Source organism: Sceloporus undulatus, chromosome 2 (genome assembly GCF_019175285.1).
Source record: "Sceloporus undulatus isolate JIND9_A2432 ecotype Alabama chromosome 2, SceUnd_v1.1, whole genome shotgun sequence".
Taxonomy (NCBI): domain Eukaryota; kingdom Metazoa; phylum Chordata; class Lepidosauria; order Squamata; family Phrynosomatidae; genus Sceloporus; species Sceloporus undulatus.
In genome coordinates this window covers 20,267,377-20,285,670 of record NC_056523.1, presented here as the reverse complement: position 1 = coordinate 20,285,670, position 18,294 = coordinate 20,267,377, and the positions used below count along the sequence as shown (strand labels likewise).

Here is an 18,294-nt window from a genome sequence, read left to right as displayed (position 1 = left end):
GCCATCAAGTTGCCGTAGCGTAGGGTGACTCCATGAATTTCATAGGGTTTTTTAAAGCAAGGAATACTCAGAGATGCTTTTGCCAGTTCCTTCCTTTGAATAAAGCCTACGGGCACCCAGAATTTATTGCCAGTCTCCCATCCAAGTACTAAGCAGCGCTGACGCTCCTTTGGTTCCAAGATCGGATGGGATCTGGTGCCTTTGGGTATTTAGGCCTGTGAAACTAGCTTTACATCTGCACATTTTGATCACTTGCAAATGGACACAATCCTGAACAGGTGCAGTAGTACTATCACTGAATAATCAAGCACTCAAGCTTCCTGAGCATGGGGTTTCTTTCAACAACAACAACAACAACAACAACAACAACAATAATAATTTATATCCTTCCTCTTCCATGCAGGTAACAACAAAGTTTGTACAATACACAACAATAAAAACATCATCATCTTTATCCCACTTTTTCTCCCGAAATTGGAACTGAAAATGGTTCACAGTTTAAAAGTACAATACAATTAAAAGCATACAAGACAGAAGTATGCAGATTTCAGATCTTGAAGCATCCCACATTTCCCCTTCCAAAACAAACAAACAAAAAACTCAAGCCAAAATTGACAGCCTGAAACCTTGAAGGACAAGGAGGCACAATTGGCCTTTCCTGATCATGAGAATGGATGGACCTATATTAGGCCCAGGGAAGCTTTTTTCCTTCCTCAAACAGGGACCCCTCAGGCTTTAAAAGCAAAGTGGCCATCAAAGATTGTCTCAAATGGCTGATTATATACCCTGGAGTCATTAATGCCACTTCACTGGCCAAAAAATCTTACATTTTGGGGTGTTGTAAAAATGGCCTTGGAGAACCACATGAAATCCACATCTCTGATCTAGGAAATGACAGTGGTTGAGATCTGACATATTTGTGGAACATAAAACAGTGTTTTCCACACACATTCACACATGTTGCCCTCTGTGCCATTTCACAGTTTTGCCATCTTGTCAAGAGCCCTGCTGCTCTGTCATGAGGACAGTGGGTGCGCCATCTGTTTTTGTTCATTATTGATGCCCCAAATCCCCTTCTTTAAGCGGACCCAGAGTCCCATCTGCCACAAGCTTTTGTTGACTCATTTATTAGATGTTCTCTCTGCCTTGGCAAACAAATGATCTAAGGCCATTCAACCTGTCTTCAAATATATGATATCATAATTTGTAGAATTAATCCATTCCCAGCATTAGATTTGCAGAGCAGCTCTGGACAGGCTCAACAAGCTCAGGAAATTAGCTGTAATCAAAGGGATCCAAATCCCAACCCAGTCTCCGTCCTCCTACAGATCTGTCATTTTGCCAGACGTTCTTTTTCCTCATTGACTTCCAACTCCTCTGCACTTTCCCTCTTTTCTACTGGGTGTGTGTTTCTTTGTGCTTACTTATACTCTTCTGTCCTTCCTCTCCTTAACAATGAGAGAAAAGCCACCATTACACTAAGCGAAATGTCTTGAACAATGTGCATATGTTATGAAGGCTGGCTCAACCATTAGGCCAAGTGAGGTGACCACCTCAAGTGATAGATGCTGGAATATGGTGGGAAATTCCCATTTATGCCTCTCTGCTAAAGAACAGAGTTCTGGATGCCACACAGCCTGTCCTAGATCCTCTAAACTAGCCTGTCGTGGGCTCAGGTTCAAATGGTGTGGTCCCATCCCCAGCACTGAAATAAGATTCATCTGCCAGTTCAGTCCATCTTTGTACATGGAATGATAAGGAGACACCATCTTGTCCTTTGTCTTTCATAGCAAAATGACATGGGTCAGCCAGGTTTTTGGAATTATTGGAAGGTGTGTGTGGGGTGCCAACAGAAGGACCTTGGCTGCTGCTTTGTGCCAGGACAGAATATCTTATGTTCTTGGTAGCAACTTTCCAGGGCCTCCTGCACAGGCAGGGGTTTTTCCTATCACTTGGCATTTCTTACTTCCAATGGTGAACATTGAAGTTCCTTATGCATGCAAAACCGTCACTCCTCCTTCTTTCCAGATCTGCGATCTGTCAGAGTGACACTGAAGATGGACAGGCCATAATGGTGACATATTGCCTCCAGTATCACAGGATCTATGCCTCACAGAACTAAGTGACTGGGGACCATAAGAGGGTACATTGGCTCTGATATCCAATCATTATTATGGTGCATCCATTCTGAGTTTTAGTCCAAATATTAAAATAAGTGTGCACAGTAATGAACTCATTTTGGGGATATTTTCCTTGGATAGTGCCTTTATATTTCAAGCTAAAACCTGGAGCGGATTCTCCAGCCCCAGTGACATTGATGCCATCAGCCAACATTGCTAGCAAGAAGGTTGGCTCTGCCCTGAAGCAGTTGTCCCAGCGTTACTTCAGACCTCAATTACTACAACCAATTAACAAAGACCTCTTAAATGCTCAAAAAGGGATGACAGAGGAGAGAAGAAGCACTTACATGCACATCCTGTCTTTCAAAACAGCTGTGTTTACTTCTCAGAAACACCAACTTCTTGTATAACCCACTTATTAGTTTTGTACACCAGAGCAACTCTCATTATAGATAATTAAAATGGGCCTATGCACCAGGCATGTACACCAAGCCATAAATTGCATTGTTGTGAGGAAGTGCATTTAATAATATTGCTCACAGTCAGTATGATGCAGGGTTGGGAACTGTGCAGCCTTCCAGATGTTCTTGAACTGTAATTCATTGCTCTCACCATTAGCGATGCTGGTTGGGGCTGTTGGGCACTGCAGTCCAACAACAGCTGGTATGCTGCATTATTCCCACCCTTGATTTATGGTATTAAAAATTCCCGGAGTCACCTCAAATGTTCCCAAATTTTTATCTAAATTATTAAAACATATCTCCTTTCTTATCTTTTTTAGTCCTTTTGCATCTTCCTTCCAAGAAAACCTTCCCCCAGTTTGGTGTTGTCCAGGTGTCTGGAACTACAGTCTTCATAACCCCAAATCACAGAATCATATAGTTGGAAGGGAACCCAAGAGCCACCTAGTCCAACCCCCTGCTATACAGGAATAGACACATACTCTCCAGTTGTCCCAGACTGGAAAGGCTAGTTCTGATTAATCTTTCAATCACTTTTGCAGCTGCTTTTACAAGGTCCCCGTTTATAGCTCCTTGTCCTGCTTTCTCCATTTGTCCTCATTTCCATTGCTGCAAACTGAATTCAAAGCACAGCAGGCTCAGGTAAAAGCAAACTTCAGCTCCTAGCTTTTCTGTTATTCCTCATTAATAACTTTTTGCCATTTTGACCATACTTTGATCTTGCCCATCTCTGAGATGTTGCAGATTATATAGACTACTGAAGCATTCTGTTTAAAGGGCTCCAATGAAGGAGAGTCCACTATCCCCTGAGGCAGTACATCCCCAATGACCGTACTAGCTGGAAATGATGGGAGTTGTGGCTGAACACAACTGAAGGACCTCAGATACAGAAATACTATAAATAAATAAATACTGTATGCATATATGTATGTATAGTCTTTCTGTATTGCCTCCCACAAGGGCTCCTGAGACAATGAACAAATAAAAACCAATTAAAACAATACAAAGATATAAACATTTTCATAGAATTACAGAGTTGGAAGAGAACCCAAGGGCCATCGAACCCAACCCCCTGCCATGCAGGAACTCACAATCAAAGCATACCCGACAGATGGCCATACAGCCTCTGTTTAAAGACCTCCAAAGTAGGAGACTTCACCACTCCCTGAGGGAGTGTGTTCCACTGTTGAACAGCCCTTACTGTCCGGAAGTTCCTCCGAATGTTGAGGTGGAATCTCTTTTCCTGTAGCTTGCATCCATTGTTCCAGGTGCTATTCCCTAGAGCAGCAGAAAACAAGCTTGCTCCATCCTCACTTTGACATCCCTTCAAATACTGAAACAGGGCTATCATATCACCTTTTAACCTTCTCCAGGCTAAAAATACCCAGCTCCCTAAGGCGTTCCTTATAGGGCATGGTTTCCAGACGCTTCACCATTTTGGTTGCCCTTCTCTGGGCATGCTCCAGCTTCTCAACATCCTTTTTGAATTATGGTGCCCAGAACTGGACACAGTATTCCAGGTGAGACCTGACCAAAACAGAATGGAGTGGCACTATTACTTCTCTTAATCTAGACTCTATACTTTTATTGATGCAGCCTAGAATCACATTGGCCTTTTTAGTTGCCGCATCACACTGTTGACTCATGTTCAACTTGTGGTCTGCTGCAGTATACCACTATTTTATTTAAAAGAGATGGGGCCAGCCTAACTTCCTTGGGGAGGGAGTTCCACAGTTGATGCGCAGCCACAGAGAAAGCCCTGTTACACATACCCACCAAACTAATATTATGAGGTATTGGAAAATACAAGAGATCCTTCTCTGAAGATCTCAGATTTCTGGCAGGCTCATATGGGAGGTGGGAGTCTTTCCAATATCCTGGCCCCAAGCCATTGAAGGCTTTGCACATCAAAACAAACACCTTGAATTTAGCTCAGAAGCAAACTGGAAGCCAGTATTGACTCTAACTTTGAAGGCCAGGGTTCAGTTCCCAGCTTGGTCATGAAACTCATTGGGTGACCTTGGGCAAGTCACATGCTTTCAGCCTCCTCTGGAAAAAAAAAAAAACCTTGCCAAGAAAACCCCAGGATAGGTTCATCCTAGGGTCACCATAAATTGAAAATGACTTGAAGGCACACAACACACACAAGTGTCTCTAAAATGCATGCCTGACACTAGTGTGGCTGCTGCATTTTGTACTAGCTGCTGCTTCCCATCACTTTTCAAGGGCAGTCCTATGTCCAGCGCATTACAATGGTCTAATCTAGAGGTAATTCAGGCATGAACCACTGCGGCTAGATCTACCTTCCTCAAGAAAGGGCAGAGCTGGCACACCAACCAAAGCTCTGCTGGCCACTGCAGGAATCTGGTTTTCCAGGAGCACTGCTGGGTCCAAAAGCACACAGAGACACACACTACAAACCTGGTCTTTCAAAGGGAGAGCAACTCCATTCAGAATAGGCTGCAATCCTAATCCCAGGCCGGTTTTCCTACTTGTGCAATGGACTGCTTAGCCTTTGTTAGATACCATTGTTTCCCAAGTATTAGAGGTATATTATCCATTTTTCAGGTGACTAGCCCTCACAATGCTGATTACAATATTCTTTAAAATACAGAATAAATAACCAACCCCTTTAAAAACTATTCACTACATAAAGCATTACATTAATTAAAAAAGATATTAACACATAGGGTAGCAAACTGTGCATGTCCAAAATTAAACATAACAGTCTACTAAATAAAAGTAGACTAAAGCTACAACAGCAAAAGGCTGGGGAGCATACAGAGTTCCCAAGAGAGGTTACTGAAAAAGCTGATAGAAGCACGAGCCATGCTGGCTTGGGGACTCTGGGAGGTTTGGGCAAGACCTATAGATGGTTGAAAGGGCCAGTTGAGCTAAGCTTGAAACCAGTACAATATCCAAGCAGCTTTTCCCACTGCTCCCGTGAAGTACTGGAAATCTGGCACAGATTAGATTAACATAACAGAGGCATAAACCATCATTTTAACCTTGTCCTTCCCTGACAGATGCTCAAGGGAGTGCAGATACTTTTTAGTTTTACAACAGTACCTCTGTTGGGTAAGTTAGACTGACCAGCCTGGCTATTGAATTTATGATAGAAAAAGGATTTAAGAAAAAGGAATGTTGTGGTACTGCCTTGATCCTTCTGGAACAGTGGGATATAAATAAAATCTATTATTTATTTATTTATTTAAGAAGATTATATTCAACTCAGATGAGGTCCCTCTGCCAATACATCCAAGGAAACAGATTGAAATCCACAAAAGTTTGTGTTAAAATAAATTGATTAGTATTAACCAGAAAAACTAGCGTGGGGTTGAGTGTTGGACTCAAAATCTGAGGAGACCAGGGTTCAAATCTCAACTCAGCCATGGGAACCCTCTAGGAGACCTTGAGGAATCCATTATTTCAGTCCCAGAGGAAGGCAAGTGCAAAACTCCTCTGAATAAATCTTGCTCAGAAACCCTTTTGATAGGATTGCCATGAAGTCAGAGTGAACTTGAATGTACTAACAACAAAAATCTATATTAAAAAATAGAGCCAGTGAGGTGTACAGAGTTGAATGTTGTACTAAGACTATGGGAGACCAAGGTTTGAATCCCTACTCAGTAGGAAAAACCACTTGAGTGATCTTGGACAAGTCTCTCAGCCTTAGAGAAGGCAAGGGCAATCCTCCTCTGAATAAAGAGTTGTTTTGAAGGCATATAACAACAACATCGGTATTAAAGGTGCCACAAGACACCCCACACTTTCTTTCCCTCTATAGTGCCAGATCCTTCAACATTTCACAGGTGAAACCTGGGGCACATGTGCCCAAGCAACAACAGATGTCAAGACGGCTAATATTATTAATGAAAAACACACAAACTAGAAGAGGATGAAGCAGCTTGCTTTGGCTTGAGCCTTTTGGGAAGGGCAAGATTCTTCCCCCTCTCCTCCATGTTAATTGAATGCAAGCTACTTTTGCACTTTAAGCTACTTTTGCACTTTGAACTCAGTTTGCAGCAACTGAGGTAGGCTGAGGGCAAAGGGGGAAAGTGGGAGGTGGAGACAGAAACAGGATTAATTGGGACCGGACCACCTCTGCCAAATCGCGACAGTCAGATGATATGTAGTGTGCACCCACCCATTTCTAATCCAGGAGATCTCCTGAAATGCCTGAGCCCAACCCTTTTTGTTCTGTAGGTTGTCAGCATGTAGCCTTGAGAAACAAAATCACAAGGGAGGCCTTTCAGGTGTTCCTACCCAAAAGGTTCAAATCAGTTCAATTTCAGCATCATCAACATCACTCATGTACATCTACCATCTTCCTGCCCCACCAGTATCATTTTATATCTTGTCTGTCAAGATATAGTTTCCTTCTTTACTATGGAAGAGAATGTGTGTGGCAACAGAGAGCAAAGCATCCACAGGTTCAAATGTGAATCAGATTTATGCAATTTTCATAGTACAGGATTTCGTCTATTCAAACTCAGGGGGATTTTAGGCTGTTCTAGCCCTACATGTTTCTTCCTGGGTTCTATTTTTAAAGAAGGCTGTATCTTGTCTGATAATCTCTCCCTTTCCCTTTTTGCAAGAATGTGCAAGCGTTAAGTCTGGCAGGGCTTCCCATCTGGGAAAATAACAATGTAAAGCAGAAAACAAGGGTGTTGAAACTCAGATCTGAGTTTGCAATCAAATCAGATTCATTACCGATGCAAATAGATCACTTGCACCAGACTACTGTATAATAATAACAACAGCAAGTTCTGCATAAATACGCTCACAGAATTGTGCTAGAAACTTTCACCTGCACATGCAAAAGAAGGCAAAGTGCTAGTTTATAACACATGTTCATTGCCATCAAGTTAGCCTTGACTTATGGCAACCCTATGAATAGAAAACTTCCAAGGCACTATCTTCTTAACAGCCTGTTAAGGTCTTGCAAACTTTGAGTCATGTTAAATCAATCCATCTATAATGTAATCTTCCTTTTTTTTCCTACTGCATTGAAATACCATACCTCCAAAGTGACTCGAAGCAGCTTTATTTTGGCCTGTCTGTAACAGGCCCTAATTTCATGATGTGTCTAAAGTACAACAGCTGCAGTTAAGTTATCTTGGCTTGTAGAAAGAGTCCAGCCTTGATTTGCTCTATGAATCATTCTTTTTTAGCAGTTCTGGTATACATAGAACTCTCTTACAGCCAGACAACATTCAAATGGTTTGATTCTGTTCTTGGCATCTTTCTTCACTGTCTAGCTTTCACAGCCAAACATAGAAAGTGTAAATACTATGGCATAGAGGATTCTGACTTTACTATGTAATAATATATTTTTACTCTTGGGAAGAAGTATACCTACTGGTAGTTTCTTCATAGCTACCCTTCTAAGTCTTTAGTCTTCTTTTCATTTCTTGACTAAAGTCTCCATTTTGATTTAGGATTGAGCCAAGATATGGGTGTGTGGCTTGGAGGGCCCTCATTCATAGGTTCATAGGTCCAAGGCAACTTGATGGCAGTTAACAACAACAACAACAACAACAACAACAACAAGTTATAAATATTTCAATGTCTTCATTGGTCTTCTTAAAGTAATGTAAATGGCTTGTGATAATTATTTATGTTTTCTCGATAGTCAGCTGTAAGTTACCCTTCTCTAGCACTTTCGTCTTTGACTTTCCTCACTAGTTGTTTTACTCTCTGACATTTTCTGCTAGTGGTATGGTGTCATTTGAATGTCTTATACTGCTGATGTACCTTCTCCCAATCTGGCTTCTTCCAGGTGTGAGGATCTACAACTCTTACCATCTCTGAACTTCATGGCCAGTGAGAGCTGTAGTTCAACACATCTGGAGGCCACCAAGACTGAGGAGAGCTAACTGATGCAGAAATGTGCCATAAAATATTCCCCAAAGCTTTTCAAGTCTTCTCTCTTGGGCAGAAAGGTCACAGAATTTCCATATATGAAATACACAATTCCTCCAGCAGAAACAGCAATGGGCATATCTTTTATACCCCTCCACCATTTGTATTTGCAGTAGCACTGAACTAAAACAGAGAAAGAAGAGCAGAACAACAAAAACGGTTGAGCCTTCTAAGGAGTGGCCATACTGCACAGTTACAGCAGTTTGATGCCAGTTTAAGTGTCATGGCTCTCTCCCACTGAATCATAGGATTTGTAGTTTGGTGAGGGACAGTACAAAAGCCAATCTTAACAACCATAAAGTACAGAGGAGTGTACTACAGAAACAGAACTCTCTGACAGACAATTCTAAACACCCACCAAACTATAAATCCCAGAATTCCATAAGACAGAGCCATGGTAATGAAAGAGGTATCATAGCACTATAATTGTGCACCATCAAAAACCACATTGTTTGAGTGGGAAAATACTGAGATAGAGGGAAATGAACCCTTTTCTAGTGCCTCTTAATTGTAACCTGACACACAGTGCAACCCTATGTCCACTTGACTTGGAGTAGGATCTGCCTGCGTCAATGGATGCTATTTCTGAGTAAGCATATGTCAAATTGCTCTGCTGTTAGTCACCAAAACTGAAGAAGATCCTATCCAAGATCTCCATCATCTCACTAAGCCCGAGTTGAACTACAATAAAACATATGAAGAAAGGTTGAAGTAGCTGGGCATATACAGCTTGGTGAAGAGAAGAGTGATGGCTGCCAAGGAGAGGAGAGTGCATGTTTGTTTTCTGCTGCGCCAGAGGTTTTCATGGTTTGGGGTTGCAGCAGAATAGATTTCAATGGAATATTTGAAGGAACGTCTTGACAGGAAGAACAGTTTGGCAACAGAACTAATTGCCTTGAGATGTGGTGGGGTCTCCTTCTCTAGATGTCTTTAAAAAGAGGCTGGGGAAACTTCAGCTGGAGATCCTATACTGAGCAGGGGTTCAATGGCCCATGAAGCCCCTTTGAACTATATGGTTCTATGACTCTAACTCTCATTATCCCTGACCCTGACCTTTGAGGTTGTTAGCTAGAGTGATGTAGTCTAATAACATCTGCAAAACCACAGGTTCCCCAGCTCTGTTGTTGACAATTAGGCATATATTCCTGTCGTATGTCCTGTCATCCTAGCATTTTAGATTCAGAAGGAATCTTAGGGGTCTTCCATTTCAGCCACCTGCTGCTTGGTGCTTTCTACACCAGATCCTTAGTCCACACAGAAGAAGAGGGAAACATATAGAAGCTCTTCATGGCAGCTACTCCCTTGATCTTGAACTGCCTGATGTACATGGTCTGACAAAGAGAAGGTATTGCCATTTTTCCCGTCCATTTTTCCTTTGCCTGTCAGTGCTGATATATGAGACAAAAATTTAATGTGCAGTGTTCTCTCTTTAGTGCTGGAGGGAAGCTTTACCTCTTTTGTTTCTGCCTGTTCCACCACTGTTACAGGTTAATTTCTACCTGCTGAATTTCTACCTGTTCCACCCTGCAAAAAGGTGGCACCCTGGGAAACTTCATGCACCATGCATACACTCTCTTTCACACACAAATATCTTGTGATGTCTATACTTTAAAATTTAACAAAAGGTAAAGACTCAAAATAGAAATTAAATGCGGATATAGCAGTGGATTTTCACAGAAAGAAAAAGGTGTCAAACACGGGCCAATTTGTCTCCCTTTTGGGTTTCCTAAAACAAAAAATGCCAGTGCATATGCTTGGCTTGGAATTCCGCATTTTACACTGAAAGAGTTGCTTGTAGAGATGAAGATATTTAGGGATTGCTTGCTGTTATTCAATATGAGAGGCACTCTGTACATGTTCAGAGATGCCCATTCCTTTATTATTACTTAACATGAACATGACTGTTGCCTGGTTAATTGAAGCAATTCACTCCCTATTTTAAAGAGACTCACATTAAACCCCCATGTCTACTTCCTCAGATGCATTTGGTCACTAGGCTTCAGACGGAAAGCTCATGCTGCCAATTTCTTTTTTTTAGTTAGTCTCAAAGGTACTACAAGACTTTTCTGCATACTGATTCTACAGACTAACATGGCTATATCTTTGAATTAATCCCCATGTTATTATCAATAGATCAATAACCATTTTTGTGTATATTTATTTATTTATTTATTTATTTATTTAAAAATTGACCCTTAGGTTGTTACCTTTCCTTTCTGGATGCTGGTGGCTGGGGTCCATCCTCCACGGCGCCTCCTGGACTTGGGTACGAGGGGCACCTGTGCTGTCTTGGCATTGAGGTGCTGTGTGATCTTGACTTCAACAGCCAGTTTGACATTGGTCCGAAGGTTCTTCCTCTCAAAAACTTTTTTGCACTGGGGACAAGACAGCACCCTCCCAGCTGCTGATGCCTCATCCCAGTAGCGGGTGATACAGGCCCTGCAGTAGCTGTGATCGCAATCCAGGATCACTGGGTCCTTGAAGTGTCCCCTGCAGGCAGGGCAAGTAGCTGCCCTCTGGAGCTCAGCTACCAGCCCTTTGCCTTCCATGGCCTGTGTGTGTGTCAGATGCTGCATTCTGTGCTTTGACAGCCAGCTAAGATGAGTAGCTCCTTTTCTTTATAGGAGGGGTGGAGGTACAGGGGAGGAGCATCCCTCCAGCCACAGGTAAACAAGACTTGCATAACCAGCCAGTTTTTCCACTCTTGAACACTTGGCTTCCCAAGCCAAAATATGACATGAGCTACCTAGGAATGAGAGAATCAGCGTGGCGTAGTGGTCTATAGCTCTGGGTACCAAGTTTCGATTGCCAGCTTGGGCAGTCACATGTCCTCAGCCTTGGATGAAGGCCACCTCTAAACAATACTTGCCAAGAAAACTCTGTAATAGGGTTGCCTTAGTGTCACCATAAGTTGGAAATTACTTGAAGGCACAAAAACAGCAAAGCTGGGGATAGAGGATGGATCTTGTTCTGTTTTGTAGTCTGCTTTGTAGTCTGATAGGTTACACTGGTTATGAGAGGGAATTAAAGAAGGCAGGGGAGCTGAAGTGCCATCCCCCCCCCCCCAATTGGGACAGGAATCTAGATTCCCAGTGTCACTCTCTGTCTTGAGATTTGTAGATTTGCCCCACACAGAAAATACATTCAAGAAAGGGGTGAGGAACCAGTTGTTGTGGAATTTCACTTCCCGGTATTTCCCTGACTGGGGTTGATGGAAGTTAGAGTTTTGAAAGATCTGGAGAATAGGGTTGCCAGTTCAGGATCATCCCACACCTCAAGGTTTCTGAGGCAAAATCTGAGTCCTAGGAACAGCCCCTGGCTGGTGATATCACTACTGGTAAATGTTGTGCATGAAATACCACAGCTTGTCATTTAAACACACTCATATAAACCGAACGTATTTTCCACTTTAGAAATTAGAGTAATCTGTGTTGCAAACCTAAATATTCTGAAGACACCAGATCCCATCTGATCTTGGAAGCTAAGCAGGATCAGCTCTGACTAATACTTGGATTGGAGACCACTAATGAATACCAGGTTGTGTAGGATATATTTCAGAGACAAAACACCTCTGCATATCCCTTGCCTAAGAAAACCCTATGAAATTAATGGGGTCACCTTAAATTGACAGGTGACATACACATGCAAAAGAGCTGTTCCCAAATCAAAGTGAAATGAAGGTATTATTCCTCGTCATTTATTTGGGGAGATGGCATAAGAACCATTTAATCTGGCCACCCTGATTCTCGCTAGAAGGTAGATGCAGAGGAGAGTGGAGGATGAATTGCTGCACCACAAGGCCTGTGAAGAAAGGAGGAAGCCAACTATGTAAATACATAGGCCTCCCTGGAAAGTTTTAGAAAGTTGCCTTGCAAAATTGTAGCAAGCTGAAGATGTGCACACAGCCCCTTCCTCTTGCTTGGAGCTGAAACCCACCCCAACCCCAAAATGGAGAATTTACACCTTCATCTCCCACCTGGAGACCATGCATGAAAACTGGAGATTCAGAGCAGATCCTGGGATTTGGCAGCAACCCTACTGGAGGGTCACGGATTTTCTGCTTCTGATATAAGGAGCTGTGATAACTGAATTTTGTTGCTGTTGTGTGCCTTCAAGTCGTTTCTAACTTATGGCAATCCTCAGGTGAACCTCTCACAGGGTTTTCTGGGGCTGAGAGTTTGTGAGTTGCGCAAAGTCACCCAGTGGGTTTTTATGGTGGCTGAGCAGGGAATCAAACCCTGGTCTCCAGGGTTGTAGTCCAACTCTCAAACCACTACACCATGACAACTCAGATAAATGAATGCGTCCTTACAAATGCTAAGGCTTGACTGTATGACTGCTAAGTCATGAATGCATGCCTGCCTGCCATTTCATCAGAATTTGGAAAGTGTTAATCTTCTTGAATACAGCTCTACATGTCTTGCAGTGCAGCTGCTGGTGTCTTATGTTTTCAAGTGTGCCTTCAAGTCATTTCTGACTTACGGTCACCCTAAGGCAAACCAATCATGGGGTTTTCTTGACAAGATTTGTTTAGAGAAGGTTGGCCATTGCCTTCCCCTGAGGCTTAAAGCATGTGACCCAAGATCACCAGTGGATTTCATGGCCCAACGGGAATCTAACCCTGGTCTCCAGAGTCATAGTTCGATACAAAAAGCACTAAGCCACACTGGCTCTCCAAAAGAGCTCTCACTTTCAAGGCTTATAACTCTATCTGGAGAATGGAGCTACTGGAAAGCAAATATATCCAGTCAGAAATCAGTACATAGTCTTCCGCCATGTATTGTGATACATTGGGGGTTATTCTAAAATATCTCTCTGGATCTCATACAGCCTTGATTCTAAAAGCCCTTTCATATACAGCAGTATAATTCCACTTTAAGTGCTACAGCAATGTCCTATGAAATTCTGGGATTTGCAGTTAAGGGAGTGATATTTACAATTCTCAGCCATAGAGCTCTAGTCCCTCACCTCACCAAATTACAAATCCCAGGACTTCACAAGAAGTCAGCCATAATAGTTAAAGTGAATCATAGCACTATAATTGTGTGGTGTGAAAGGGCCCCAGAGAGATTCAGCATCTCTTCCACATCTGCAATTCTTGACTCTGAGATTTCCATAAGTAAACTGAACTATCAGTGCAGTTGCCTTGAGGCAATGGATCTTAAGCTCTGAAAAAACAGTTGTTAGTTGGTAAAATTTCAGTGAACTGTTGGGATGGCCTAAAAAGATATGTGTGATGAGCAAAAAGTACTCCTCTTTCTGCTCCCCTGCACAATATGAATCAGTGTGTGCTGGAATTGAGACAAAGAAAAAGGTGAAGAACGGAGTTTGCTCTTTGTGGAATTATGTCTCATATATATGGTATACGTAATCGTAGAATCCCTTAGACATTGTGGTGTAGTGGTTTGAGCATTGGATTACTACTCGGGAGACCAGGGTTCAAATCCATGCTCAGCCATGGAGACTCACTGGGTGATGACCTTGGACAAGTCACACATTGCCAGCCTCAGAAACCTCATGATAGTTTCACCTTAGGGTTGGGATAAATCAGAACTTACTTGAAGGCACACAATAACAAGAAGACATCAGATGGGGATGAAGGAAACTGTTAAGGGTGTTATCTCATGTTTAACCTGCATATCTATGTGAACAACATATTTGAAACAGAAATGTTAAATAATGTGCACCCGTGTCATATGTGAGTGTGCCATACACAGCTTTCAGTTCTCAACGCGTCTCCACCATATGCAGTATTTCCCTTAGGTGGGGGGTCCAGAACGTATCCCCCGCACAATGGAAGGGCCCACCGTAATTCATATATAAATAATGTTTTATCTGTTTTATTGTACATTGTTTTGGAAACTCTGGTAGGCAGAAAAGTAATAAATAAATATTATCAAGAAATGATCACAGAAATATTAGACATTTCTTGCAACTTTTCCTAGGGGAGGTCTGGAACCTCTCAAACTTTTTCTGAAATAGGTGTACACATACATAAAAGCATAATAGCAGCATATACAAAGTCAGAGATGAAGGCTTTCCAGAGCACATTCCTGTTGCATTGGCGAAATTTATAGATTTATTTTTTTACATTGATGTTTTGTATCCAATGGGTTTTAACTGTACTTTGCTTTTATTTATTTATTGTAAGCCACATTGGGGCCTCTCCCAGAAGAAAGACAGGATATAAATCAATCAATTAAATAAATAATATTTGGCCTGTGAAATCGATTTGGCTGAATCCTGAACTAAATCAAGCCAAAGGGCTTGGAACAGATCAAACTGGGCAGATTTAGTTCCAGAGGAGATAGGCAGAGAGCCCAGAGAGTTTCAGGAGTTAAAACCAAGTGGGGAGAAACAAAAACAATGTTTTCCCAACATGACCATACAAGGAAAATACTGTACCAAGGTAGTATGATAGAGAGAGGGAAGAGAGGAGATGAGTTTTTCTTCTTTACAGGTTTAATAATGCAATCTGGAGCAAACATCATACTAACACTCCTCAGTCACAATGTTTATGGGGAAGGATTATGTGAGATCATTAAAATTATACCGTCAGTTATCTCATGTAGCTCTTCATTCATTTGCATGATTTAGCTGTTAGTAGCAGATAGTTGAAAAAAGCTGTGGTGAGGGCTGTGGTGGTTATGGCTTTTGTTTCTCTATTCATTTTCCACTTCTTTGTTTTGTTAATGTGAGTAACCATCTTTGCTTGTCGTTCTGGTTCATTCGTTAATCTGAATAGTAATCTGTTTATTGCATGCAAGTCTGTTTGTCTTTTAGGTAATGAAACTCATCCCAAATCCCCAATTAACCCTATTTGTGGTTAGGCATTGTCTTAGTTCTTCTCAGAACTAGTCTGCCTGTAAGCACTTTTATTTTATTAGCAAAGCATGTATACTATTATTGCATACTACACATACTATTATTTTATCGCCCATTTCTTTCATATTGGTCAAGCAAACCATTAAATGGAAATGTCATGATATCTTCTCAGTAGTTCAACACATATATCATTTATAGATCATCATCCTCATCCTCATCTCATTTATTATTAACTTAATCAGCCAACAGGCATCTCTGTAGCACCAGAAAGAGGCAGACTGGTTTGCTTTACACCCAGTGAGATTTGTAAGGGACAGTACTTTCTGGGCAGCAGACTCAGGTCGATGGTACTGGGAACAAGAGTGCTTGGTAGAAATTAGAATCTATTTCAAGGGACACAGTGGCTCAGTGGTTAAGACACTAAATTTGACAACTGCAACATCTGCAGGTTGGCACTTTGAGACCCAAGTGCCGTGTGATAGGGTGAGCTCCTGTCACTAATCCCAGCTTCTGCCAACCTAGCGGTACGAAAGTATGTAAAAGTGCAGGTCGATAAATAGGTATCACTTTGGTGGGAAGGTAACAGCATTCTGGCCAGTCCTGCTGGCCACATGACCACAGAGTTGTCTTTGACAACGCTGGCTCTTTCGCTCAGTAATGAAGATGAGCACCACAGTCGGACACGACTTGACAACCTTGTCAAAGGAGAAATGTTTACCTTATCATGGTATGACAATGTCACATGGAGCCTCCAAGTCTATTTCTGTGGCCCCTGACTGTGGCAGACTTGAAGGAAACACAACAATAACAAGAAGACAAAGGACAAGGAAGAGAAGTATGGCTGGGGGCATAAAAAGGCTTTTTAGGCTTTGTTAAAGGGAACAGGCAGAGGATTTGTTATAATGGGGTTGTTGTTGTTGTTGTTGTTGTGTGACTTCAAGTCATTTCTGACTCATAGTGACCCCATCACTGGGTATTCCTGGCAAGATTTGTTCAGAAGAGGTTTGCCATTGCCCAATGTGACTTGCCCAAGATTACCCAGTGGGCTTCATGGCCGAGCTTGGACAGAAAGGTAAAACTTGTACAGAAAGGAAAGTACGTAGTGATGTGATCACTAAGGTTGCATTTCGCAGGGTTAATTTGCAACCCGACACCATTCTATGAATAATTGACAGCAATAACTAGGAAACAAACCCCACCCAAGGTGGGGTATTCTTATACCTGCCTCTTGTCACATTCTTCCATCCCCCCTCAGCTATTTGGCAGCTGTGAAACTATTTGTTCTGCCAACACTATGTTCTGAATGCAACAGAATGGAATTTTCTCTCAAGAAGGGGAGCACTTTAAAATTCCCCAGTGCTTTACTACTTCACTGAGTGTTTATGGCATTGCTTCCTCCAGAGATGCTCTCTCACCATGTTCACTCTTTCAAATCTCTCTGGTACCCTTGTGTACCCTTGCCATTTGTCCACACCTGGCTATGGGGACATAACCAGATACTTCTGTGATTCCTTCTCCCAACTCTCCACTAGCAAATGAATGGCAATGGAGGGAGCTGAAGTGGTTAAATAGTCAGCTTGGAGGGTTGAGAGAAGTTTTAGAACAGAACAGGACTTTCCAATGATGCATGTTTCCATGCTGCAGAATGAATGCAGTTTGACACTGCTTTAACCGCCATGGCTCAGTGCTATGGAATCCTGGGATTTCTAGTTTGTTGTAACACCAAGAGGTTTCCAACAGAGAAGGCTAAATACCTCACAAAACTACAAGACCCAGAATTCCATTGGACGGAGCCATGGCGGTTAAAGCGGAATCAAACTACATTATTTCTGCTGTGCAGATTAGCCCTACATTTTGTTTCCTGTGGTCACGATAGCAAGTGTGGACATGATAACCAAAGCCTAAAGAAGTTACTTTTTTGAATGACAGTTCCCAGAATCCCCAGTCACAAAGGGCTGGTGAGCGTTGTAATCCAAAGGTGAAGTCATCCACTGGACCCTAGAGCATGGTTTTTCAGATCATGATATTGCCCTATATGGTTATACAGAGGCTGAATAAAAGATTTGCATGAGGGAGTTTGGCCAGCAGGCTTTGACAGAATGGGAAGCGATTGTGGTTCCGTCAGGAATCTTGTTAAGCATTCCTGTGAGATGAGTATTACACTTTCATAACATGAAAGAGGTGAAGCTTCTTCTGCCTTTCACGGTGCTGGTGACTGGGAAGAGCATGACTCCTTCCTTAAGTAGGGAATGTGGTGCCGTCATTCTGACGTCCTCCAGCCTGATATGTTCTGAAAGACATCCTCAGCAAAAAATGCTACTGGTATTCTGACTCATGTTTCTGAAATGAGGGCCAGTGGAGAGAAATACATGACCGCAGGGGATGAGGTATCACTATTTGGATCAATAGGTGGTTGGTTGGTTGGTTGGTTGGTTAATTAATCAGTTATTGTTGTTGTGTGTCTTTCAAGTCATTCCTGATTTTAGGCAACCCTAAGGTGAAGCTGGGGGGAGGGTTCTTAGCGAGATTTGTTCAGAAGTGGTTTGCCTTTGCCTTCCTCTGAACCCGAGAGCATATGACTTGCCAAAGGGCGCTAATGTTTCCATGTTCAAGCATGGATTTGAACCCTGGTCTCTAGAGTCAAATTTCAATGCTCAAACTGCTACACCATGTTGGCTCTCATTAATGAATGAATTACACACCTGCTGTTCTGCCTTCCAAAAACAACAGTCAGGGACAGGGAGGTTTACTAATAGTAGAACTCAATTAAAAATAAATACTCTAATTGCATTGCTTATTTTGAATTTTACAGTTGTTGACTGTCTTATGTGCTGTCTGAGGAGACAGAGAGGTGGAATGTAAATTTAATAATGATGATACTGATATTATACTCATAATAATATTGAAATAATAATAATAATAATAATAATAATAATAATAATAATAATAATAATAATAATAAT

General features: G+C 41.9%; 1 protein-coding gene across 2 annotated transcripts in view; it reads right to left on the bottom strand.

Moving 5' to 3' along the window:
- Positions 1-11,080, bottom strand: part of LOC121924016 (RING finger protein 39-like) — a 33,405-nt gene extending 22,325 nt beyond the window's left edge. For both annotated transcript variants that reach the window (XM_042455070.1, XM_042455071.1), the window contains exon 1: positions 10,714-11,080. In XM_042455070.1, coding sequence (XP_042311004.1) covers positions 10,714-11,055 — 342 coding nt within the window. In that variant the 5' untranslated portion in view covers positions 11,056-11,080. The remainder of the gene's footprint in view (positions 1-10,713) is intronic.
- Positions 11,081-18,294: the final 7,214 nt, after the last annotated feature.